Source organism: Scyliorhinus canicula, chromosome 10 (genome assembly GCF_902713615.1).
Source record: "Scyliorhinus canicula chromosome 10, sScyCan1.1, whole genome shotgun sequence".
NCBI lineage: Eukaryota > Metazoa > Chordata > Chondrichthyes > Carcharhiniformes > Scyliorhinidae > Scyliorhinus > Scyliorhinus canicula.
In genome coordinates this window covers 50,526,494-50,553,416 of record NC_052155.1, presented here as the reverse complement: position 1 = coordinate 50,553,416, position 26,923 = coordinate 50,526,494, and the positions used below count along the sequence as shown (strand labels likewise).

The window sequence follows — 26,923 nt, the reverse complement described above, 5'->3', positions numbered from 1 at the left end:
GGGCGCTGGACGGTCCCAGTGGGCAGAGTGTGAAGGGACAGAGGATGGGGGAGGTGTTCCAGTGGGCAGGGTGTGTGATGGGACAGAGGATGGGGGAGGTGTTCCAGTGGGCAGGGTGTGTGAAGGGACAGAGGATGGGGGAGGTATCCCAGTGGGCAGGGTGTGTGAAGGGACAGAGGATGGGGGAGGGGGGGTGTTTGTCATGCAGAGTTGTCTCACTTGTTGCAGCTCCGCCAACCTCGCATTGCGCGATCTCCCGAGTAGCAGATCCGCCAACAAGGTCCAGGGCTCTCTGCTCAAAAAAAAGAGGGGCCGCAGGATGGGAGAACCCCCTCCCGTCTTGTTCCGCTCACGGGTGTTGTGTGCGGTCTTGTCCTGTTGGGGGAGGGGGCATAGGTAGATTATTACAATACGGCAGGTATCAGCAATCCGTTCAGATACTGGTACAGTTTGGGGGTCAAGTTGTAATAAGACGATTGCATCTCTCCACGGGGGCCAGAGCGCTGGGTCTGTGACAGCTTTGTGAACCACCCTCAACTCACTCTGCCACAATCCCCCTCCACCCCCCGTGCCAGGGGGGGAGGTGGGTGATTAAGTAAAGGGGGGGAGGGATGCTTGTGACCCGGGGGCACCCTCTTGGCACTTACCCTGGCAGCCCTGGTGAGGTCGTGCATCTTCTTCCGACACTGGTCAGCTGAACGAGGGGTCTGCCCCACAGCACTGACGGCAGCAGCAACCTCACGCCAGGCCTGGCGCACCGCGCTGGCAGGGTGGCGATGCCCTCTACGTGGGCAGATGATGCCCCTCCTCTGCTCGATGGAATCGAGCAGCATCTCCACATCAGCCTCCACAAATCGCGGGGCTGCTCTCCTCAGCTCCGACATCTTGGCCTACAGTTTCTGTGCTCGCCCGCGCCTTTTTACGGCGTCGGGCGGCGTCACGTGGGCGTGCTCGTAGCGTCGCCGCGTTCCGGCATCATCGCGCACGTGATTGACGCGGCCCCGTTCCTAGCCCATTTCCCGGACGTGAATACCTCGGGAAATGGGTCGTGTCGGGCCGTCGCAAAACCTGGCCAAACCTGTCATGTTGGTGCAAAATGAATTTTTAGAGGGGGGGGGGGGGGATAATTTGGCGGGGCGGGGCAGGGCATGAATATTTTTTAAATGAATTCAAATATATGAATACACCCTTTGTGGGTGTGAATCCCTTGACGCCGCAGGTGAGGGGCGAGGAAAATCAGGGAATGGATATCTCCAGAGGGAATCATGTTCCCGATTCTCATGATATTTTCTGCCAGCGAAGCCGATCCTGCGGACGGAGAGTGTGGGCTTACGATCACTGCCATACATAGAGTTTTTACAGTGAAGAAAGAGACCTTTCAGACCATCAGGTCTGCCGTGCCCATTGAGCACCTATTTATCCTAAACCCACTTTCCAGCACTTGGTCCGTAGCCTTGTGCTCATCTAAAAGCTTCTTCAATGTTGGGAGGGTTCCTGCCTCCACCACCCTTTCAGGCAGTGAGTTCCAGATTCCCACCACCCTCTGGGGTACTTTCAGATATTTGAGATTGTGGTAGTCACCACTGATGTATTATACTGTATATATGGGTTTTACGGTAAGGCCCCTGTACAACAGGTATGGGGGTAGATCCCTGCCTGCTGGCTCCGCCCAGTAGGCGGAGTATAAATGTGTGTGCTCTCTGTAGAGCAGCCATTTCGTCAGTTGCTGTAGGAGGCTACTCATCTCTTGGTAATAAAGCCTCGATTACATTCTACTCTCGTCTAGTCGTAATTGATGGTGCATCAATTTATTACACAGGGATTTTTCAGAGATGGACCTGCGCATCAAGCCGATCGCCTGCAGCTGCATCCTCAAGCAGACAATGCCAAAAAAGACTTTGAACATTGGCTAGCCTGTTTTGAAGAGTACATCGGTTCTGCACCAGACCCAATCCCAGAAGCACAGAAGCTTCAGATCCTGGACACGCAGCTGAGTTCCAATGCTTTTCCTCTCGTCCAGGACACTCCGGCCTACGCAGAAGCCATGGCGCTACTGAAGGAGAATTACGCTCAGCGGACCAACAAAATTTACGCCAGACATCTCCTGTCCACGCGACACTAACTTCCCGGTGAGTCTGTGGAAGATTTCTGGCATGCCCTGCTCGACCTAGTTAGACACTGTGACTGCCAGGCCGTTTCTCCCACTGAACATTCAAACCTGCTGATGAGAGACGCGTTCGTTACGGGCATAGGGTCTGACTACATCCGCTAGCGCCTCTTAGAAGGGGCCACGCTTGACATCGCGATGACCAAGAAACTAGCGCTTTCGCTTATGGTCGCCTCACCCAACATACAGGCCTATGCCCCTGACCGCGCGGCCCAACCCCCTGTGCATCATGGACCCCGCCGACGGCTACCCCATCATGGACCCCATCAGCGACCATCTCCAGCTAACCTCATGCCTGTGCCGCGCGGCAGCCAGCTAACCCCGGGGGACACAAATGCTACTTCTGCGGACAGACAAAACACCCCCGGCAGTGCTGCCCGGCACGGAGCACGCTCTGCAATGCCTGTGGTAAGAAGGGACATTTCGCTGTAGTGTGCCAGGCCCGCTCAATCGCTGCTATTGTCCCGGCACCCCCACGTGTGGCCAGTGGGCGTCGCCATCTTGCTCTACTCACAGCACGTGTGGCCCGTGGGCGCCGCTATCTTGCCTGCCTCAGAATCAATGGGCGCACCCATCTTGCCTGCCCCAGGACATGTGCGGCCCGTGGGTGCCGCTATCCTACGCGCCTCAGGATCCCTGCCCGTCGGGCACCACATCAGGCCGCTCATCGCCTGCAACCGCCGATGACCAGCCGCGTCTCGCCTCGGTCACGATTGGCCAGTCTCGACCGCACAACCTCGCGACCGCTTCGACAAAGGTGAAGGTTGACGGGCACGAGATCACCTGACTTCTGGACTCCGGGAGCACTGAGAGCTTCATCCACCCCAATACGGTAAGGCGCTGCTCCCTCACGGCACACCCCGCTGACCAGAGAATCTCCCTGGCCTCCGGATCCCACTCCGTGGTAATCCGGGGGCACTGCAGTGCCACCCTCATTGTCCAGGGCGTAGAGTTCAGCGGTTTCCGCCTCTACGTCCTCGCCAACCTCTGCGCTGCTTTGCTACTCGTCCTAGACTTCCAGTGCAAACACCAGAGCCTAACCCTGAAATTTGGCAGGCCCTTACCACCCCTTACTGTTTGCAGCCTCGTGACCCTTAAGGTTGACCCGCCTTCCCTTTTTGCAAACCTAACCCCGGATTGCAAACCCGTCACCACCAGGAGCAGACGGTACGGCGCCCAGGACAGGACCTTCATCAGGTCTGAGGTCCAGTGGCTGCTGCGGGAAGGTATTATCGAGGCCAGCAACAGCCCCTGGAGAGCCCAAGTGGTAGTGGTGAAAACCAGGGAGAAAAACAGGATGGTCGTTGGCTACAGTCAGACCATCAACCGGTACATGCGGCTCGACGCGTACCCCGTCCCACGCATATCTGTTACAGTCAATCAGATTGCACAATACTGGGTCTTCTCGACAGTGGACCTGAAATCTGCCTACCACCAGCTCCCCATCCGTAAGGCGGACCGCCCATACACTGCGTTCGAAGCAGACGGCCGCCTTTACCATTTCCTTAGGGTTCCTTTCGGCGTCACCAACGGGGTCTCGGTCTTCCAACGGGAGATGGACTGAATGGTTGACCGGTACGGACTGCGGGCCACTTTCCCCTACCTAGACAATGTCACCATCTGCGGCCACGACCAGCAGGTCCATGACGCTAACCTTCCCAAATTTCTCCACACGGCCACTCACCTCAACCTTACTTACAACAAGAAGTTTGTGTTCAGCACGAACCGATTAGCCGTCCTCGGCTATGTTGTTCAGAACGGTGTTGTAGGGCCTGACCCCGATCGCGTGCGCCCCCTCATGGAACTTCCCCTCCCCCACTGCCCCAAGGCCCTCAAACGATGCCTGGGGTTCTTTTCGTATTACACCCAGTGGGTCCCAAACTATGTGGACAAGGCCTGCCCACTTATTCAATCCACCGTTTTCCCACTGATGGCTGAGGCTCATGAGGCCTTCGACCGTATCAAGGCCGACATCGTCAACGCCGCGATACATGCGGTTGATGAGACGCTCCCCTGCCAAGTCGAGAGCGATGCATCAGACGTCGCTCTGGCCGCCACCCTCAACCAGGCAGGCAGGCCCGTGGCATTCTTTTCCCGCACCCTCCATGCCTCTGAAATTTTGCACTCCTCTGCCGAAAAGGTGGCCCAAGCGATTGTTGAAGCTGTGCGGCATTGGAGGCATTACCTGGCCGGCAGGAGATTCACTCTCTTCACTGACCAACGGTCGGTTGCCTTCATGTTCAACAACACACAGCAGGGCAAGATCAAAAATGATAAAATCTTGAGGTGGAGGATCGAGCTTTCCACCTACAATTACGAGATTTTGTATCGCCCCGGTAAGCTCAACGAGCCCCCCGATGCCCTATCCCGAGGTACATGTGCCAGCGCACAAGTGGACTGACTCCGGACCCTGCACGATAATCTCTGTTACCCAGGGGTCATCCGCTTTTACCACTTCATTAAGGCCCACAATCTGCCCTCCTCCATCGAGGAGGTCAGGGCTATCATCAGAGACTGCCAGGTCTGCACGGAGTGTAAACCGCATTTCTACCAGCCAGACCGTGCGTGCCTGGTGAAGGCCTCCCGCCCCTTTGAATGCCTCAGCGTGGACTTCAAAGGGCCTCTCCCCTCCACCGACCGAAACACGTACTTCCTCAGTGTGGTCGATGAATATCCCCGATTCCCCTTTGCCGTCCCATGCCCCGATATGACGTCTGCCACCTTCACCAAAGCCCTCAACACCATCTTTGCTCTGTTCGGTTTCCCCGCCTACGTCCACAGCGACTGGGGATCCTCATTTATGAGCGATGAGCTGCGCCAGTTCCTGCTCAACAGGGGCATTGCCTCGAGCAGGACGACCAGCTACAACCCCAGGGGCAACGGGCAGGCGGAGCGGGAGAATGGGACAGTCTGGAGGGCCGTCCAGCTGGCCCTACGATCCAGAAATCTCCCGGCCTCCCGCTGGCAGGAGGTCCTCCCCGACACCCTTCACTCCATTCAGTCACTCCTGTGCACCGCGACTAACGAAACTCCCCATGAACGTCTCTTTGCCTTCCCCAGGAAGTCCACCTCCGGGGTTTCGCTCCCAATGTGGCTGGCAGCTCCCGTACCCGTTCTCCTCCGTAAGCACGAGCAACTCCACAAGGCGGACTCCCTGGTTGAGAGGGTACAGCTACTCCACGCCAACCTGCAGTACGCTTACGTAGCGTACCCCGACGGCCGCCAAGACACAGTCTCCCTCAGGACCTTGCAGCAGCTGGTTCCCCACACACCCCCCCTCTGCCCTGCCGCCACCCTCCCTTCCCCTGGCGCACCCCACCGCAGCTCCCGCTCCAGGACAATCCGTCCTCCCCTTGCTCCCACCCAGGGATGAAGAGGATTTCGACACGCTCCCGGAATCACCAAAGACAAAGCCTGAGTCACCACCAGTGCTGCGGCGCTCTCGACGACAGATCAAGGCACCGGACCGTCTAAATTTGTAACCTTCTCTGTACTTTTTAAAAGCTATCTGTGTGTATATAGTTCTCCACCACCCCCAGCTAATTCATTTTTAACAGGGGGTGAATGTGGTAGTCACCACTGATGTATTATATGGGCATTACGGTAAGTCCCCTGTACTGCAGGTACGGGGGTAGATCCCTGCTTGCTGGATCCGCCCAGTAGGCGGAGTGTAAATGTGTGTGCTCTCTGTACAGTAGCCATTTCGTCAGCTGCTGTCGGAGGCCACACATCGCTGTGTAATAAACCCTCGATTACATCCTACTCTCATCTTGTTGTAATTGATAGTGCCTCAGAGATGTAATAACCATTTGAAATGAAAATGAATGAAAATCACTTATTGTCACAAGTAGGCTTCAAATGAAGTTACTGTGAAAAGCCCCTAGTCGCCACAGTCCTGGCGCCTGTTCGGGGAGGCTGGCCTGCTTTGAAAGCCAGGTATTTAGCCCTGTGCTAAACCAGCCCCTTGTATGTTTAACAGCAATGATTGGGACACCTTGGAAGATCAACGTGCTTAGCAAGAGGATTTCTTTAGGTCTGCAAAGGAGAAATTGATGCTGCACAGAAATTGTTGCTGGAGAAATTCGAGTTACATATCAAAACAATACGGTTTAAAGGACCAGACATTTTCTTACAATTTCAGCTACAAATTGACCTGTTCAGTGATAATGTAGGTGTTTGTCAATTGTATATTTGAACTTCCCACATGTATTATAAAGATTATGCATCTCACTATTGCTTCGTACACCGGTGTCTCTCCCTTTCTAGTATTTAAGTCAGCGTATAATATGAATGCAAAAATAAGTTAATCTGATAAAAGTTTTATTATTATTTAAAAGTCGTTCATCAGTTCAGCATGTGTGGGTGATGCCGGTTATTCAAAAAAGCCGGTTACACGTTTTCAAACAATCCGAAAGCTCTTGGGGGATCTTGTGGAGATGCAGGTATTGTGAGAGGCTCAGCAGGTTGGGTATCTAGACTCTGAGAACATTATGCTGCAGAGAGGCTGAGACCGACGTGAGGGCAGGCCACAGATAACAACTGCCCGTCAGCAATTCTTTTTCCAAAGTCAGCTGGGGTGGTGGGGTGGGGTGGCGAGGGAAGGAGGTGAGGGCTGGCTGAAGTTTCAGCAGCCCAAATCTACCAATGTTCAGAGCATCAAAATCTAGACTCAAGTCTGTGTGGTGCATTGTAACCCTGCGGAAGTCCTGACACGCAGGCATGCACTTTAATTGCCCGGGTGGTTTAAACCTCTGGTGGGCTGATTTCCACTGCCCCGGTACTTGCCTTACACTGATCTCAGGCTCAGTGGCTAGACAGGGGCTGTTTAGCTCACAGGGCTAATCGCTGGCTTTGAAAGCAGACCAAGGCAAACCAGCAACACGGTTCGATTCCCGTAACAGCCTCCCTGAACAGGCGCCGGAATGTGGCGACTAGGGGCTTTTCACAGTAACTTCATTTGGGGCAGCAGGGTAGCATGGTGGTTAGCATAAATGCTTCACAGCTCCAGGGTCCCAGGTTCGATTCCCGGCTGGGTCACTGTCTGTGTGGAGTCTGCACGTCCTCCCTGTGTGTGCGTGGGTTTCCTCCGGGTGCTCCGGTTTCCTCCCACTGTCCAAAGATGTGCGGGTTAGGTGGATTGGCCATGCTAAATTGCCCGTAGTGTCCTAATAAAAGTAAGGTTAAGGTTGTTGGGTTACGGGTATAGGGTGGATACGTGGGTTTGAGTAGGGTGATCATGGCTCGGCACAACATTGAGGGCCGAAGGGCCTGTTCTGTGCTGTATGGTTCCAGGTGTTCCTAGACCCTAGACCCCGCTGGCCCTCTACTGCTCCCTTCTATTGTGGCCAACGTTGACCTGCAAGAGAGAGGGAAGAATGCAGTATGTTTGCGTGATATAGCTGGATGTATGTGGAGTGAGCAAGAGGTGAAGAAAGAAAGACTTGCATTTGTACAACATCATTCATAATCAGACATCCCAATGTGCATCATAGACAATGGATTTGTTTTGAAACATAGTGACAGTTGTAATGTCGGCAACGTGGTATCCAATTTGTGCACAGTAAGCTCCCACAAAGAGAAATGTGGTAATAACCAGATCATCTGTATTTTTGATTTTCACTGAGGGACAAACCTTTGCCAGAACCCCTGCTCCTCTTTGAGATAATGCCACGGGATCTTTTATGTCAGGAAAGCACAAGGGGGCCTCACTTCAATGTCTCATCCAACAGACAACAGCGCCCCCTCAGTACTGCACTGGAATATCAGTTATTTATGCTCATGTCACTGGAATATGGGACTTGAATAACACCGGCTTCTGAGTCAGTGGTAAGCAGCTGAGTCACAGCTGAGCCACAACTAACGCCATAGCATGGGGGTGAGGCTGGGATCAGTGCAAGATGTGTGAGGGTGAGGTGGAGTATCTCTATGTTAGAGTTCTGAGTGCTAGGATCTACCAATGGTGACTGTACGTGGTGCAATGTAAAAGATTGGTGGTGTGCTGGAGAAGAGATGTCGTATGCTAATGAATTCACTGACCTTAATCACTCATTGAGGTCATTAAACATCTTCCAGTACTGCTCTCAGATCTTCATGCATGAACATACAAATTAGGAGCAGGAGTAGGCCAATTGGCCCCTCGAGCCTGTTCCGCTATTCAATGGCTGATTTGACTGTAACCTCAATCCCACATTCCTGCCAATCCCGATAACCTTTCACCCCCTTGTTAATCAAGTATCTATCCAGCCCAGTTTTTAAAATATTCTAAGGCTCTGCTTCAACCGCCTTTTGAGAAGAGGGTTCCAGAGGCTCGTGACTCTCAGAGAAAACATTCTTCTCATCTCCGTCTTAAATGAGCGACACCTTATTTTAAACAGTATCCCTAGTTCTAGATTCTCCTACATGAGGAAACATCCACTCCACATCCAACCTGTCAATAGCCCTCAGGATCTGAAAGTTTTCTTACTCTTCCAAACTGCAGTGGGTACAAACCTAACCTCTCCAATCTTTCCTCAAAAGACAACTTGCCCATTCCTGGTATTAGTCTAGTAAACCTTCTCTGAACTGCTTGTAATGCATCTACATTGTCCCTTAAATAAGGACACCAATACTGTACACAATACTCCAGATGTGGTCTCACCAATGCTCTGTACAACTGAAGTATGACCTCCCTACTTTTGTATCAATTCCCCTCATAATAAATACTAACAATCTATTAGTTTTCCTAATAATTTGCTGTACCTGTATACCAGTCTTTTGTCATTCATATACCAGGACACCCATATCCCTCTGTATCGCAGAGCTCTGCAATTTCTCACCATTTAGATCATATACTTCTTTTTTATTCTTCCTGCCAAAATGGATAATTTCACCTTGGCCCACATGATATTCCATTTGCCAGACTTCTACCCACTCACTTAACTTAGCTGTATCCTTTTGTAGCCTCCTTATGTATTCTTCACAATTTACTTTCCTACCTATCTTTTTGTAATCAGCAAATTTAGCAACCAGACCGCCAATCCTTTCATCCAAGTCATTATTATAAATTGTAAAAGTTGAGACCCCAGCACTGATCCCTGTGGCACTCCACTCAACCAGAAAAAGACCCATTTATGTCAACTCTCTGATTCTTGTTAGCTTGCCAATCTTCAATCCATGATAATACTTTACCCCTTACACCATGAGCTTTTATTTTCCCCAATAACCTATGATATGGCACCTTATTTCAATTTCTAGAAGGCATTTGATATCATACATCCAGCGGTTCCCCTTTATGCACAGCACATGTGACTCCTTCAAAGGACTATAACAAATCGGTTTAACATGATTTCCCTTTCACAAAACCATGTTGACTCTGCCTGATTACTGTGAATTTTTCCAAGTGTCCGGCTATAACATCTTTAATAATGGCTTTGAACATTTTCACTATGACAGATGTTAGGCTAACTGGCCTATAGTTTCCTGCTTTCTGTCTCTCTCTATTTTTGAATAATGGAGTTACATTTGCTATCCTCCAATCTAATGGAATATTTCCCAAGTCTAAGGAACTTTGAAAAATCAAAACCAATGCTTGACATGTGAGAATATTCTGCCTGAAGACCACCGTGCATCATACGGAGTGGGAGGTGGTGACCAGATCCAATGCATAGCAGTGTATTTGCTAAATCTATGGACATGTCACAGGCTGCCAATAAATATTGCCTGTCATCTGATCTAGCATTTATTGTTGGCCCATAAATCTATTGTAGCACAAATATGGTTAATTACTGACAGCCAAGATACTCTTGAGCTCAGCTGCATGGCAGCTGGCTCTGATCATGTGAAATACAGCTGTGCTGTTTCGCTGGCAAGTAACACGGTAGCACAGTGGTTAACACAGTGACTTCACAGCGCCAGGGTCACAGTTCCGATTCCCGGCTGGTTCGCTGTCTATGCGGAGCCTGCACGTTCTCCCCATGTCTGCGTGGGTTTCTGCTGGGTGCTCCGGTTTCCTCCCACAAGTCCCGAAAGATATGTTGTTAGGTAATTTGGACATTCTGAATTCTCCCTTTGTGTACCCGAACAGGCGCCGGAATGTGGCGAATAGGGGCTTTTCACAGTAACTTAATTGCAATGTAACCCTACTTGTGACAATAAAGATTACCATCATTATCAATAAATCATCCGATTCAGTGGGATAAGTGATAGTGGGATTGCACTGGACAGGCAGATCAAATTCCACCACAGTAAATTATGGAAGTGAATCTAATAAATCTTGTTAATTTGCAAGCTGATACAAGAAAAATGACCGCAGTGCTGTTGGATTATTGTAAAACCTCAACTGGTTGACTAGCCTGCCACCCATATTTGATCTGACTTGCATTTGATTCCAGTTCCTCAGAGGAGCAAGTCAGCACTGGGTTGCAGCCAACTACTGGCAATGTTGGCTGGAGGTGCAAATGTCCTTGTTAAAAATGGCAAGATTTGCAACTTGTTCACTGCTGGCTATGAGACAGCTATCCTCAGCATTGGCAGGCATCAGTTATGGTTTAGTGCGTACTGACCTTGGAATCATGCAGCTTGTGCCTTCACATCCATGCAGTACTGGTGCCAAACCTTTGATCCTTACTTCTGTGAATCAGGCAGGGGCGCTCTGAATGCTTGAATCATATCTCAACCTGTTAATGCATCCACGGAAATACATAGGAGCTAATACACAGAAACAGGCCATTCTGCCCAACTTGCGCATGTTGACATTTATCCTCCACAGGATTCAATAGTTATGATCACACTTACTTTATATTTCTTCAGCCCTTTATTCTCCATCCACTATTCTAATCTAATTTGAATGTTGACATCATTTTTCCTTCCACTGCTAACGCCGGAAAAACTCGGCAAATCTGTAATTCTCTGTCCTAGAAATTCAGTCCAATTTTGGGTGTAGAACACAATCCCTATTGGACATTGAGCCTTATTTCAATCGAGGTGAGCTAACTCACTTTTCGAAGCATTGCTGCAGATTGGACTGGCGTTACATTAGCAGTGGCCACAGTTGGGTGAGGAACGGGGGGGGGGGGGGGGGGGGCACAATCAGGGAAACTGGGAAGGAAATTATACTTATTAACGCCTTGATTTTTATGTAAATTAAGGAGATTCCCATAAAATAGACACTGCATCTTTCGTTGGGCCCTTGCTGTTAAAGGGATGTTGCAAATGTTTAGCTTTCTGTGCACCTATGCTGTTTCATCTTTATCCTTGGGATGTGGGCCACATTGGCAAAGCTGCATTTATTGATTTGTTGCCCAGAGAGTGTGGTCTTGGGCCTCCAGCTTTGGCCACTGCGGTCCTTGCGGCGATGGTGTTCCCGCCACGCTACTGACTTGGCACGAGTGTTATCTACCACTTTGCCAGCCTTACCCTGGAAGACGTTCAAGTCCTGCTGTGGGCTGACATGAGTCTTTTCATCAACAGCAAAGACTGATTGAAGGTGAGCACTGCGAATTCTTGTGAGCAGTCCGGTTCCATTTCTAAAGGGGGGGAAAGTCATTGATGAAGAACCTGAATATTCTTGGATCACAGATGTTTTCCTGGGAAATTCCTGCAGCAATGCCCTGCGGCTGAGATGATTGTCCTCTGACAACCACAATCATCTTCCTTTGTGCCATGCACGACTTCAGGCACTGGAGAATTTTCCCCGTTGCCGAGCAGCGGCCTGAATTTTTCCTGGGATCATTAGTGCCATTCTCAATTAACTGCTGCCTTGATGTTGATGGCATTGTCCTTGTGTGAGAAAGAAAGTCAATGAGATTTTTTAAAAGCTTTGCTTTACAGCTCTATGTCACCTTTAATCTGAGACTGTTTTGTAATGGAGCAGCACTGACGGACTACTGCACTGTCAGAGACACTGTCTTTATAATGAGATGTTAAATCAAGGTCTTGCTTGCCTATTCAGGTAAATGTAGAAGATCCCACCACCTCCAAAGAGGAACAGGTAAGTTCTGCAGTTGCCCTGATCAGCATTCCACCCTCAGCAAACTCCACCAAAAAATAGATGAACTGGGCCTTCATTCCACTTGCTCTTTGTGGGACCTTTCTATGCATACATTGAATGTCACGTTTAACTAGACAACTACATGTAACTGCATTTCAAAAGTAATTCATTGCTGGGATATCCTATGATGCTACATAAATGCAAGTTATTTCCTTCTAAGTTGCAGGTACTGGAAAAAGAGGATCACATAAGTTATGCCAGAGAGGAAAACAATGATAAGCCGTTCATACATTGTCAAAAGACCCAGATATTGACATCTCGAGAAAACCTGTCACAACTTTCTAAAAGGAGCTGTCACAGAACTGTGCTGGATGGGATAGTGTAGCGGGGCTTTTACTCTGTATCTAACTTGTGACGTACCTTCTCTGAGTATGATTCTTGGCAAAATGTAGAGTGAGTTTTATTCTGTATCTACCTCCTTCCCTTGGGGTCTCTGCTGGAACACGGTAGAGGGAGATTTGCCCTGTTTGTTACCAGTATTGTGCCTGCCCAGGAAGTTCTCGATAGGACTGTATAGATGTTACCCTTATTTCCAACTCATGCTGCACCTCATCTGAGAATGTCTGGTGGGAGAATATAGAGGGAGGTACCTACCCCCTGCTGCATCTGCTGAGTGCATTTGATGGTTCAGTGTAGGAGAAACTTCATTCCATTTCCAACCTATACTAGGCATGCCCAGGGATGTTCTATGAGACAGTGCTGATGGAGCTTTCTCCTTCATCAAACTTGTGTTATACCTGATGTGGGAGTCTGTATTGTTAACATTGGCTCGCATAATGGTTAGCGCTATGGCTTCACAGAGCCAGGGTCCCTGGTTCAATTCCCGACTTGGGTCACAGTCTGTGCGGAGTCTGCACATTCTCCCCATGTCTGCATGGGATTCCTCCGGGCACTCCGGTTTCCTCTCACAAGTCCCAAAAGACTACCTGTTGGGTAATTTGGACATTCTGAATTCTCCCTCTGTGTACCTGAACAGGCACCGGAATGTGGCGACTAGGGGCTTTTCACAGTAAGTTCACTGCAGTGTTAATATAACCCTACATGTGACAATAAATATTATTAATATTATAAATATGTAAAATATATTTGGTAGCTCGGGGATAAAATCCCTCAGCTTGTGAAAAGAGAGCAAAAGGATATGAATGTCAACAGATCTTGTTCCTTGGAATCACTGTTAGAAATGTGCAAAGGCTTAATCACCTCTCCTTTTTACAGCAAATGCCGCAAGGTAAAGAATACGAGATTGGGTTTTCCCTCAAGCAGACAGTGTGCACTAAGGGAATGGAGGATGTAATGCAAGATTGTGAATACATGGATAATGGAGTGAGTACAACCGTCTCTTCTTTCCCAGTGAGTTGGAGGCCAGTCCACCAATTAAGTGACCCAGCAGAAATTGATAGGTGCCTATTTCATCAAAGGGTGCCAGATGGCAGAGCTCGGTCTGGGCTTAGCTGCCATCTCCTGAGCTGAAGTAGTGACTGTTAGTGACCTCAAGCGTCCTCATGAGACCTGTCAACCTGGTACCATAAGTCCAGTGGGAATGTGGCAGTAACATCAGGACTTGGCAGAGACAAGCTTGTGTCAAGTCTGCATTGTACCAGGGGTTTCCCTCATTCCCTTGACAAGAAAATGGAGAACATTTGTCCCCCACTTAACGAGACAAGTGGTGGGTGGGAGGTGGAACAAAGATGGGGAGACTCCCTCAGCTACACGATCCCTGTCCTAGCTCATTAAACCATCTCTGTGTCAGCATCCTTCCCAATGCAACTTACTCCGCATCTTTTTAAGTTTGCAAAGCAGAACAACGGCACCTGGCCCATCTGGTCTGTGCCAGCTCTTTTCATTCCATATCTAATCCTACTGCCCCACTCGCTCCCCATATCCCTGAATATTCCTTCACTTCAAATATTTATCTAATCTTCCCTTAAAAGATGCAATGGCCTTTCGGTAGTGCTCCAGATTTTAGGTAAATATTTTTTGTAACCCCTCCCATCTCACTCTTTTAGTGGCAATTCTAAATGAATTACCCCTTATTACTGAATGTCAAACAAAAAGAAATATTACTCTCATCAAAACTCCTGTACAAATATCCTCTTAGTTACATCTGCCCCACTTAAAAGAGCCGGAGTGTCTCAAGTAAGTTAGAGTTTGCCATAGCTGGCATCATCCTGGAGAATCTACACTTTAGGTTACCTATTATTTTAATGCCCTTTCAATAACCACAACTCAAATCCCAGACCAATTGTGGTCAAACAAATGTTTTGTATCAATTTATCAATGCTTCTTCATTCCTGCATTTACTCCCAATTTATAAATGTCTGAATGTTCTCTACCTTTTTAAAACTTCATCTACTTGTACTCAGACTTTGAGGGAATTTTGTTCGAGAACCTGCAACTCTCTTTATTCAACCATACTCTTCAATGTCTTTCCATTGAATGTTTACTCCCATTGCTTGTTTTTCTCAGGAACTAAAAGCTGTGCAGCAACAGAGAGATTTTTGGGGTCAATAGACCAATATCATGAAAGCTAGTGGATAGGTTGAAAAAAATAATTTACAGGCGACTGGGATGTTAGCCTTCATCTGAAGTGGGCTTACACAGGGATGGAAATTATGCTACAGTTGTACACAGATCTGGTTAGACCATATCTGAAAAACTGCATTCAGTTCTGGGTCCCACACCTCAGAAAGTATATGTTGACCTTGGAGGGAGGGCAGCACAGATTCGCAAGAATGGAATGAGTTATCAGAAAGGGTGGGTGTTTGATGCAAGGTAACTGGTCATAAAATGAGGCTGACATAATGAGAGGAGATGGACTGTGCAAGGCTTTGGTGAGACCATATCTGGAGTACTAATTCAATTTTGGTCTCCACAATTAAGAAAACATGTACTTGCATTGCAGGCACATGGAAGTTTTGTTAAATTGGTCCTTGGGATGAGGGGAGGGGGTTGTTCTATGATGAAAGGCCATCGGGGTCTACTTTACATAGAATTTACAGTGCGGAAGAAGGCCATCCAGCCCATCGAGTCTGCACCAGCCCTTGGAAAGAGCACCTTACCTAAGCCCACACCTCTACCCTATCCCCGTAAACCCCCCCACCCCCCATGCATTTTGGACACTAAGGGCAATTTAGAATGGCCAATCCACCTACCCCGCACATCTTTGGATTGTAGAAGAAAACCGGAACACCCGGAATGAACCCATGCAGAAACAGGGAGAACGTGCAGACTGCACAGACAGTGACCCAAGCCAGGAATCGAACCTGGCCCTGGCGCTGAGAAGCAACATTGCTAACCTCTGTGTTACCATGCCGCCCCAGAGTTTGGAAGAATGAGAGGCAGTCTCATTGCAATGTACACCATTCTGAAGGGGTTTGATAGGGTGGACGCTAAGTGCTTATTTCCGCTGGTCAGAGAATCTAAAACACAAGGGCACAGTCTCAGGATAAGAGGGCCAATCATTTAGGATGGAGATGAGGAGAAATTACTTCACTCAAGGGGTTGTGAATCTTTGGAATTCTCTACCTTAGAGGGTTGTGGATGCTCCAATGTTGAATACATTTAAGGCCGGGGTCTCTCAGGCACTTGAGGGGTATGGGAGCAAGCAGGAAAGTGGAGTTGAAGCCCAAGATCAGCCATGATCCTATGGGCAGGCTTGATGGGCTGTATGGCCCACTCCTGATCCCACTTTGTGCATTGATGTGTTCTAGAGAGACTTTGGGGTTTGTCTTCTTGAAAGGAGCTGAGTGGGCAGGGGAACGTTTGGAATCCAAACCGATATTAAGCTTGTTTTGAACTGTGCACATCTTCTAAAATTCTGAACATGACCATTTGTTCCACTAATTGTTCCATTTCCCCAACAGACCATCTTGATCTGCAACTCAGTCATTACAATTAGGTTCAATGTCCCTGTACCAACAAAAATCACAGTCAGCTGCTCACCGGTAAGCAAACTCTTCCTTTCCTTTTTGGTAATTACTTCACATAAAGGGATAGTGAATAGACAGATCAGATATAATTACTGTCGAGCAATGACCAACTCCGCCAACGGGAAGCTGAACAGCCTCCGCTTGACTGTCAATGATGTTATCATCACGAAAATCGTCCACCAGTAACGAGAAATTCAATGAGGCCAATCATATAAATGCTGTTGGAACAGGTCACAGCCCCTGTTCCAAGACAAGAGTGTGATGGAATCTCACCACTTGGCTGGATGAGCGCAGTTGCAATGACACACAAGAGGTTTGATTGCATCCTGGACAAATCGGTCTGCTTGACCTGCACCTCATCCACCAACAAATCAACTTAGTGCTCGGGGCTTGGACGGGGCAGAGTTTGTAAGGAGCACCCAGGAGGGCTTCTTAAAACAACATGTAGATAGTCGAACTAGGGAAGGAGCTGTACTGGTATTGGGAAATGAGCCCGGCCAGGTGGCAGGAGTTTCAGTAGGGGAGCATTTCGGGAACAGTGACCACAATTCAGTAAGTTTTGAAGTGCTGGTGGACGAGGATAAGAGTGGTCCTAGGGTGAATGTGCTAAACTGGGGGAAGGCTAATTATAACAATATTAGGCGGGAACTGAAGAACCTAGATTGGGGGAGGATGTTTGAGGATAAATCAACATCTGACATGTGGGAGGCTTTCAAATGTCAGTTGAAAGGAATTCAGGACCAGCATGTTCCTGCGCGGAAGAAGGATAAATACGGCAAATTTTGGTAACCTTGGATAACGGGGGATATTGCAGGCCTCATCAAAAAGAAAAAGGAGGCATTTGTCAAGGCTAGAAGGCTGGGAACAGACGAAGCCTGTGTGGAATATAAGGAAAGTAGGAAGGAACTTAAGCAAGGAGTCAGGAGGGCTAGAAGAGGTCACGAAAAGTCATTGGCTAATAGGGTTAAATAAAATCCTAAGGCTTTTTATATAAAAAGCAAGAGGGTAGCCAGGGAAAGGGTTGGCCCACTGAAGGATAGGCAAGGGAATCTATGTGTGGAGCCAGAGGAAATGGGCGAGGTACTAAATGAATACTTTGCATCAAATTCACCAAAGAGAAGGAATTGGTGGATGTTGAGTCTGGAGAAGGGTGTATAGATAGCCTGGGTCACATTGAGATCCAAAAAGACGAGGTGTTGGGCGTCTTGAAAAATATTAAGGTAGATAAGTCCCCAGGGCCGGATGGAATCTACCCCAGAATGCTGAAGGAGGCGAGAGAGGAAATTGCTGAGGCCTTTACAGAAACTTTTGGATCCTCACTGTCTTCAGGTGATGTCCCAGAGGACTGAAGAATAGCCAATGTTGTTCCTTTGTTTAAGAAGGGTAGCAAGGATAATCCAGGGAACTACAGGCCGGTGAGCATAACGTCAGTGGGTAGGGAAATTACTGGAGAGAATTCTTCGAGACAGGATCTACTCCTATTTGTCTGTATGGACTTCAGTAAGGCCTTTGACAAGGTCCCTCATGGTAAACTGCTACAAAAGGTGAAGTCACATGGGATCAGGGGTGAGCTGGCAAGGTGGACACAGAACTAATTAGGTCATAGAAGGCAGAGAGTAGCAATGGAAGGGTGCTGTCTAATTGGAGGGCTGTGAATAATGGTGTTCCACAGGGATCAGTGCTAGGACCTTTGCTGTTCATAGTATATATAAATGATTTGGAGGAAAATGTAACTGGTTTGATTAGTAAGTTTGCAGACGACACAAAGGTTGGTGGAATTGCGGATAGCGATGAGGACTGTCAGAGGATACATCAGGATTTAGATTGTTTGGAGACTTGGGCGGCGAGATGACAGATGGAGTTTAATCCGGACAAATGTGAGGTAATGCATTTTGGAAGGTCTAATGCAGGGAGGGAATATACAGTGAATGGTAGAAACCCTCAAGAGTATTGAAAGTCAGAGAGGTCTAGGTGTACAGGTCCACAGGTCACTGAAAGGGGCAAGACAGGTGGAGAAGGTAGTCAAGAAGGCATACGGCATGCTTGCCTTCATTGGCCGGGGCATTGAGTATAAGAATTAGCAAGTCATGTTGCAGCTGTATAGAACCTTAGTTGGGCCACACTTGGAGTATAGTGTTCAATTCTGGTCGCCACACTATCAGAATGATGTGGAGGTTTTAGAGAGGGTGCAGAAGAGATTTACCAGGATGTTGCCTGGTATGGAGGGCATTAGCTATGAGGAGAGGTTGAATAAACTCGGTTTGTTCTCACTGGAACGACGGAGGTTGAGGGGTGACCTGATAGAGGTCTACAAAATTATGAGGGGCATAGACAGGGTGGATAGTCAGAGGCTTTTCCCCAGGGCAGAGGGGTCAATTACTAGGGGGCATAGGTTTAAGGTGCGAGGGGCAAGGTTTAGAGGAGATGTACGAGGCAAGTTTTTTACACAGAGGGTAATGGGTGACTGGAACTCGCTGCCGGAGGAGGTGGTGGAAGCAGGGACAATAGTGACGTTTAAGGGGCGTCTTGACAAATACATGAATAGAATGTGAATAGAGGGATAAGGACCGAGGAAGTGTAGAAGATTTTAGTTCAGACGGGCAGCATGGTTGGCACGGGCTTGGAGGGCCGAAGAGCCTTTTCCTGTGCTGTGCTTTTCTTTGTTCTTTGTTCTTTGCCTTCCAGTGTGAACATCTACTGAAGTCATTAAGGTTTGTTTTATGACAGCATTGCCTAAACCTGTACAACCCAAAACAGGTGCCTGGGGGTGTCACTGGAAATGCCAGCATTTATTGCCCTTGAGAAGATGTTGGAAGGTTTTTGTCTCAAGCTTTTTATTATTAATTCACGGGATGTGGGCGTCACTGGCTGAGCCAGCACTTATTGCCCATCTTATTACCCTGAGGACATTTAAGAGTCAACCATATTGCTGTGGGTCTGGAGTCACGTGTAGGCCAGACTAAGTAAGAGAGGCAGATTTCCTTCCCTAAAGGACATTAGTGTCTGAAGTCCATATGGTGAAGTATGTGCTCCTGCAGTGCCGTTAGGTGAGGAGTCCCAGGGATTTACAGGGACAATGAAGAAAGAGGCATTTATTTAGAAATCAACTTGTTTGGCAGCTTGGAGGAACTGGTGGAAGTCACAGATTTGTGAAAGCTCCCCATACTGATAAAGAGATTCTACAATCATAGGAGTCAGATAATGACAGTGCTGACTGTGTTTTGCCTGTGGGTAGGTGTGGACTTAGCTGAGTGGACATTCTCCTGCTTTGTTGAAATATTTTGACTGGTTAATAAATCAGAAACTCATCTGGAGAAAAAAAACACGGAGGGTAGGTTACACAAGTCACTTTGGAGCCAGTTAGACAGATACATGAGCAATCACAAAGGCAAGTGGACTATTGCCCAATATCACAAGCGGACTAGAACAGAAAGGGAAAGAAGTTTTGTTCCAATTGTACAGAGTCCTCGTCTGACCCCACCTGGAGCACAGCACTCACCTTTCAACGCCACACTTCAGGAAATATAGATTGGCCTTCAGCAGGTAAATCGCACCAGAAATGTTATCAGGGTTTCAAGGGTCAAATTGTGAGGACAGATTGTATAAATGTGTCTTAGATTCCCTTGATTATAGAGGGTTGAGTGGTAATCTAAATAAGAGTTATAAAGTTTCAAAAGGGTTCAATATGGTAGGGCATAGACAGAAATAATTTTCTATGGTGGGAGAATCAAGTCAGGCCAAAGAGGATTAACCTTAAAATTAGAGCAAGGTTTCTGAAGGATGAAATCAGGAAACAAAATGTAGTTGAAATCTGAAACTCTCGAGATCCCCTAAAAGGCTGAGAATGCTCGGTAAATGAAAGCTTCAAAGATTGGGATGGATTTTTGTTGGGCTAAGGGTAAGTAGGAATGTTGGGTGCAGGTGAAAAGATGGAGTTGAGGTAGCGATCTGCAATGATCTGTCAGAATAGCAGATCCCAGGTGGGATTCTCCGAAAATGGGACTAAGTCCCCACGCCGGCGGGAAAACCGGCGCTAACCACTCTGGCATCAACAGCCCCCGAAAGTGAGTAATTCTCCAATTTTTTGGGGGCTAGTTTGATGGCAGAGTGGTTGGCACTGAAGGGCCTGCGCGAGTTCGCGCATGCGCAGAATGGCGGGCGTGATCTCGCGCATGCGCAGACCGGCCGGTGTATTCCGTGCATGCGTGCGGGTTCTCTTCTCCGCACCGGCCTCCGGACAATATGGCGGAACCCTACAGGGACCCGGCGCGGAAGAAAGAAGGCCCCCCACGGAACAAGCCCGCCCGCAGATCGGTAGGCTCCTGTCGTGGGCCAGGCCACTGTGGGGGCCTCCCCCCCCCCCGAGGTCGGATCCGCCCGCGCCCCACCCCCAGGACCGCCCCCACACACTTACATGCCAAATCCCGCCGTGCGTGAGGTGAGTAATTCACACCGGCGGGACTGGCCAAAACCTGATGGCCACTCAGCCCATCGGTGCCTGGAGAATTGCCGGGGGGGGGGGGGGCGCCGTTGTCAACGGCCCCCGACCGGCGTGGCGGGAATCATGCCGGCCCCTGAAAAACTGTGCCGGAGAATAGGGCAGCTGGCGTTGGGGCAGCAGGACGTGATTTGCGTCTCCCCCCGGAGATTCCCGACCCGGCAGGGGTCGGAGAATCTGGGCCCCGGATCGAGTAGGGGAATTACACACTCTTGCTCTTTGAGGTAAAATGGGGGTTCGGGACTGCTGTGTTTAATTCTCCTGTTTTGCTTTTTCCTTTGCAGCAGGATTGAGTGAGGAGTTTTTGAAGAGGACATTGGCAGCAGCAGAGAGAACAGATTGGCAGCCATCTTTTGTCAGAAGTTACTCAACAGAAATACCCTGATAATGGGAAGGCCTTGTAAAATTTGTTACGGAGAAGCAATATGTGAAAATTGGCTTTAGACTCTACAGAAACCTTTAAAATTAGACATTTGAGGGCAAAATCTTCAATCTGCGTTGTATTAGGTTCGAACCTTATCTTGAGACTGCATGCCAATTACCCAGACCAATAGTAAGGAAAGATGAGTAACCCAACCAATTATAGCTATTCTTCTATGTGTTATAGGCAACTGTTAAGCTGGACTCCATTTAAACTGCGAGTCTCATTGTGTGAATCGGCTGATCATGTTACAATAAATTATAATCACCATTAAATGCCTCTGTTTTATGTGAATTATGGCCAGTACCAACGCGCAAGAGCTGAATTGTGAGAGATAAGCTCACGGATGAGCATTTAATGTACCCTGTTCTGTCTGTATCTCTGCTGGTGTTAATCCATTTTCCTCATGCAGGAACTCACCAAGGCTTCTTAGACAACACCTTCCAAACCCACAACCACTACCATCTGGAAGGACAAGGGCAGCAGATACCTGGGAACACCACGTCATGGAGGATCCCCTCCAAGTCACTCATCCTGACTTGGAAATATATCGCTGTTCCTTCACTGTCACTGTGTGGAAATCCCAGAACTCCCTTCCTAACAGCACTGTGGGTGTACTGACATCACAGGGACTGGGGTGGTTCAAGAAGGTAGCTCACCACCACCTTCTCAAGGACAATTGTGTTGTGTGGGACTACCGCCGTGCTAAATGGGATAGACTTTGAACAGATCTAGGAACTCAAGACTGGGCCTCCATGAGGCACTCTGGGCCATCAGCAGCTGCAGATTTGTATTCAACCACAATCTGCAACCTCATGGACTGTCATATTCCCCCACTCTACCATTACCACCAAGCCAGGGGATCAACTCTGGTTCAATGAAGAGTGCAGGAGAGCATGCCAGGAACAACATCAGGCATACCGAAAAATGAGGGCCGGGATTCTCCCCTACCCAGCGGGGAGAGGGGTCCCGGCGTAGCGGAGTGGCGCCAACCACTCTGGCGTCGGGCCTCCCCAAAGGCCCGCCGCCCGGCGCCAGGGCTGGCCAAAAGGCCTTCGCCAGTTCGCGCATACGCCGGTGCGTCAGCTGCCGCTGATGTCACCACCGGCGCATGCGCGCTGGAGGATTCTCTTCCGCTTCCTCCATGGTGGAGGCCATGGCGGCGACGGAAGAAAAAGAGGGCCCCCACGGTACTGGCCCGCCCGCCGATCGGTGGGCCCCGATTGCGGGCCTGGCCACTGTGGGGGCATCCCCCGGGGTTCGATCGCCCCGCCCCCCTCCCCCAGGACCCCGGGGGCCCGCTCGTGCCGCCAATCCCGCCACCACCAGAGGTGGTTGAAACCATGGTGGCAGGAGAGGCCTCTCAGCGGCGGGACTTCGGCTCAGCGGCGGGACTTCGGCCCATCGCGGGCCGGAGAATCGCCGCGGGGGGCTCGCTGATCAGCGCGGAGGGCACGTTCCCGCCCCCGCCAATTCCCGGGTGGCGGAGAATTTCTGCCACGGCGGGGGCAGGATTTTCGCCAGCCCCGGGTGATTCTCCGACCCTGCAGGGGGTCGGAGAATTTCACCCGAGATGTCAACCTGATGAAGCTACAACACAGGACTACTTGTGTGCCAAACAGCATAAGCAGCAAGTAATAGACAGAGGTAAGCAATTTCACAGTGAACACTTCAGCTCAGTAGACCTACCACATCCAGCCATGAATGGTGGTGGACAATAAACAACTCACTGGAGGAAAAGGCTCCACAAATATCCCGACAATAATCTCTCCCTCAATGTCAACAAAACGAAGGAGATTGTCATCGACTTCAGGAAGCATAGTGGAGTACATGCCCCGTCTATATCAATGGAACGAAGTAGAAAGGGTCGAGAGCTTCAAGTTTTTAGGTGTCCAGATCACCAACAACCTGTCCTTGTCCTCCCCATGCCGACACTATAGTTAAGAAAGCCCACCAAAGACTCTATTTTCTTAGACGACTAAGGAAATTTGGCATGTCAGCTACGACTCTCACCAGCTTTTACAGATGCACCATGGAAAGCATTCTTTCTGGTTGTATCACAGCTTGGTATGGAGCCTGCTCTGCCCAAGACCGCAGGAAACTACAAAAGGTTGTGAATGTAATCCACACGCAAACCAGCCTCCCGTCCATTGACTCTGTCTACAGTTCTCGCTGCCTCGGAAAGGCAGCCAGCATAATTAAGGATCCGCTCACCCAGACATACTCTCTTCTACCTTCTTCAGTCAGGAAAATTATACAAAAGTTTTAGGTCATGTACCAACCGACTCAAGAGTCTCTTGAACCTTCTTCCCTCCTGCCATCAGACTTTTGAATGGACCTACCTCGTATTAAGTTGATCTTTTCTCTACACCTTGCTATAACTGTAACATTACATTCTGCAGCCTCTCCTTCCTTTCCTATGTACGGTATGCATTGTTTGTACAGCATGCAAGAAACAATACTTTTCACTGTATACTAATAATGTGACAATAATAAATCAAATCAAATCCTCATCCTTAATGATGGAGGAGCCCAGCACATATGTGCAAAAGACAAGGCTGAGGCATTCGCAACAACCTTCAGCCAGAAGTGCCGAGTGGATGATCCACCTCGGTCTCCTCCTGAGGTCCCCAGCATCACAGATGTCAGTCTTCAGCCAATACCATTCACTCCACGTGACATCAAGAAATGGATGAAGGCACTGGATACTGCAAAGGCTGTGGGCCCTGACAATATTCCAGCAATAGTACTGAAGATTTGAGCTCCAGAACATTCTGCACGCCTGGCCAAGCTGCTGCAGTACAACTACAACACTGGCATCTATCCGGCAATGTGGGAAATTGCCCAGTTGCGTCCGATACACAAGAAACAGGACAAATTCAATTATCGCCCTATCAGTCTACTCTCCACCATCAGCAAAATGATGGAATGAGTCATCAACAATGCTATCAAGAGGCACTTTCTCAGCAATAAGCTGCTCTTGGACGCTCAGTTAGGGTTCCGCCAGGGTCACTCAGCTCCTGACCTCATCACAATCTTGGTTCAAACATGGGTAAAAGAGCTGAATGTCAGAGGTGAAGTGAGAGTGACTGACCTTGACATCAAGGCAGCATTTGACCAAGTATGGCATCAAGAAGCCCTAGCTAAACTGGAGTCAATGGGAATGAGGGGGGAAACGCTCTGCTCGTTGGAGTCATGCCTGGCAAAAAGGAAGATGGATGTGGTGGTTGGAGATCAATCATCTCAGCTCCAGGACATCACTGCAGTAGTTCCTCAGGGTAATGTCCGAAGGCCCAACCATTTCAGCTGCTTCATCAATGACCTCCCTTCCATCATATAAGCACCGCGCGCTAACCGATTGCGCCACTGGAGCTCTCTTCCTCCCTTCCATCATAATGTCAGAAGTGGTGACGTTTGCTGATGACTACACAATGTTCAGCACCATTCGCGACTCCTCAGATAATGAAGCAGTCCATGCCCAAATGCAGCAAACCTGGTCAATATCCAGGCTTGGACTGGATGAGTTACAGATGAGTTACATTCACGCTACACAAGTGCCAGGCAATGACATCTCCTACAAGAGAGGGTCTCGCAGCACCAGGGACCTGGGTTCAATTCCCGGCTTGGGTCACTGTCTGTGCTGAGTCTGTACATTCTCCATGTGTCTGCATGGATTTCCTCCAACGTGCTCCAGTTTCCATCCACAAGTTCTGAAAGAAACACTTTTTAGGTGAATTGGGCATTCTGAATTCTCCCTCAGTGTACCTGAACAGGCAACGGAGTGTGGGGACTAGGGAATTTTCACAGCAGCTTCACTGCAGTGTTAATGTAAGTCTACTTGTGATGCTAATAAAGATTATTATTCTAACCAACACTCCTTGACATTCAATCATAGTAGCATCGCTGAATCTCCCACAATAAACATCCTGATCAGAAAATTAACTGGACGAGCCATATTAATACTGTGGCTACCAGGGCAGGTCAAAGGCTAGTAATTCACCTCTTGACCCCCTCAAATCCTGTCCACCAGGCACAAGCCAGGAATGTAATTGAATACTCTCCACTTGCCTGGATGAGTGTAGCTCAGTCACCAGTCAAGAAGCTATACAGATGGGCTGGTTTAGCACACTGGGCTAAATAGCTGGCTTGCAAAGCAGAACAATGCCAGCAGCGTGTGTTCAATTTCTGTACCAGCCTCCCCAAACATGCGCCGGTATGTGGCGACTAGGGGTTTTTCATAGTAACTTCATTGAAGCCTAATTGAGGCCGGCGGGGGGGGGGGGGGCGGGGCCGGGAGCCGGGGGGGGGGGGGGGCGGAGGGGGCCCGAGGGGGGGTCCGGAGGGGGCCCGAGGGGGGGGGGGGCGGAGTGAACCCGAGGGGGGGGGGGCCGGAGTGACCACCAGCGAGCCTGGATCCATCCGCCATGTTTGTGCGGGGCGGCCTGGGTGAGGGCGGCCACCGCGCATGCGCTGGTTGGAACCGGCCCAACTGCGCATGCGCGGGATCCGAGTCTTTTACGCGGCGCCCCTAGCACATGGCGCCCCGGGCGACTGCCCGAGTTGCCGGTACCTTGAGGCGGCCTTGCCGACAGCACAGTGGGTGTACCTACACATTAAGGACTGGAGCGGTTCAAGAAGGCAAGTCACCATCACCTTCTGCAGGGCAACTATGTATGGGCAATAAATGTTGTCCTAACCAGTGAGGCCCACATCCCATAAATAAATAATTTTAAAAATTATGGACGGGCAACAAATGGTGCCCTAGCCAACGGCATCCACATCCCGTCAAAATTAATTTTAAAAAACAGTAAACCTTCCACCCAGCTTGCTGCATTACTAAATGTATTATTACTCCAGCCCTCACTCTACTGCTCATCAACCTCTTCCTTCGCACCCAATGCTGCCTCTCCACTGATGTTAATCCAGCTCCCTCACACTGTCACTCACTGAGCCCTCTCCCCTGAGCTATGTGCCCCTGACTATATTTTTACTGGTGTTAATCTATCTCCTCACACTTCCTGAGTAACCCTTTTCCACAGTATGTGAAAATTATTCCAGTGCGACGTTGGGAAAGCATGTGACCAAGATGAGAGGGAGATTTTAGATGGGACATGGTCGTGCCAGGATCTTGCCACATTTCTGTCTTCAGATGCCCCAGTGTATTTCTCTGACTCAGCCGAACTGTGATTAGATTACTTTCAACCTCAATACTCAAGGAAACACAAACCTAGTTTATGCAATCTTCTCATATTTTGGTCCTGTAAGCCTCTGACACAAAGTTGCTGACAGCATCATTCTACCCAGGATACTATTATCCATTATTTTCCAGACAGGACCAAACTACCCATTGATGACTCAACAGCATTAATGCTATGGCATTGATTCACCATTGGAATGGGTGCAAGTTAGAGTTTTCACAGAAAACCTGTATTATGCAGAGTGGTCCCAGAGAATACACACAGGCATTTGAGGAAACAATGCTGGGAGTAATACTGAAACAGCCCCTAACAAAACCAAATTATGCTATCCACATCGAATGTCCTTGGAGGCCGAGCATTGTGTGTTACAGTGTGATGTTCGGCTCTTGTGATACTTGTCAATGTCCAGCAGGTGGCAGAGAGTGACTACTCTATCTGTCAGACGCATCACTGATCTCTGCACAAACAAAACGTCTGATTCAGAGGAACCATTCAGACAAATTACAGGCTGTTTTTAATTTTATATTTGGGGACTGTGCTCAACCTCCTTTGTGATGGTTTGTTCTGATGTTTATCCTATCTATCCTGCTTGGAACAAGGAACTCCCACCAGGATAAAATAGTTGTGAATTATATATTGTTCTATATATAAACCATTTGAACCCTTTGATTAGATTCAGTCTG

The 26,923-nt window shown here is 49.0% G+C and overlaps 1 protein-coding gene across 1 annotated transcript in view; it reads left to right on the top strand.

Moving 5' to 3' along the window:
* Window positions 1–21,317, top strand: part of LOC119972350 (cathelicidin-related peptide Oh-Cath-like) — a 40,519-nt gene extending 19,202 nt beyond the window's left edge. Inside the window, exons 2-4 of the mRNA XM_038808891.1 lie at window positions 13,410–13,517; window positions 16,058–16,138; window positions 20,906–21,317. Coding sequence (XP_038664819.1) covers window positions 13,410–13,517; window positions 16,058–16,138; window positions 20,906–20,914 — 198 coding nt within the window. The 3' untranslated portion in view covers window positions 20,915–21,317. The remainder of the gene's footprint in view (window positions 1–13,409; window positions 13,518–16,057; window positions 16,139–20,905) is intronic.
* Window positions 21,318–26,923: the final 5,606 nt, after the last annotated feature.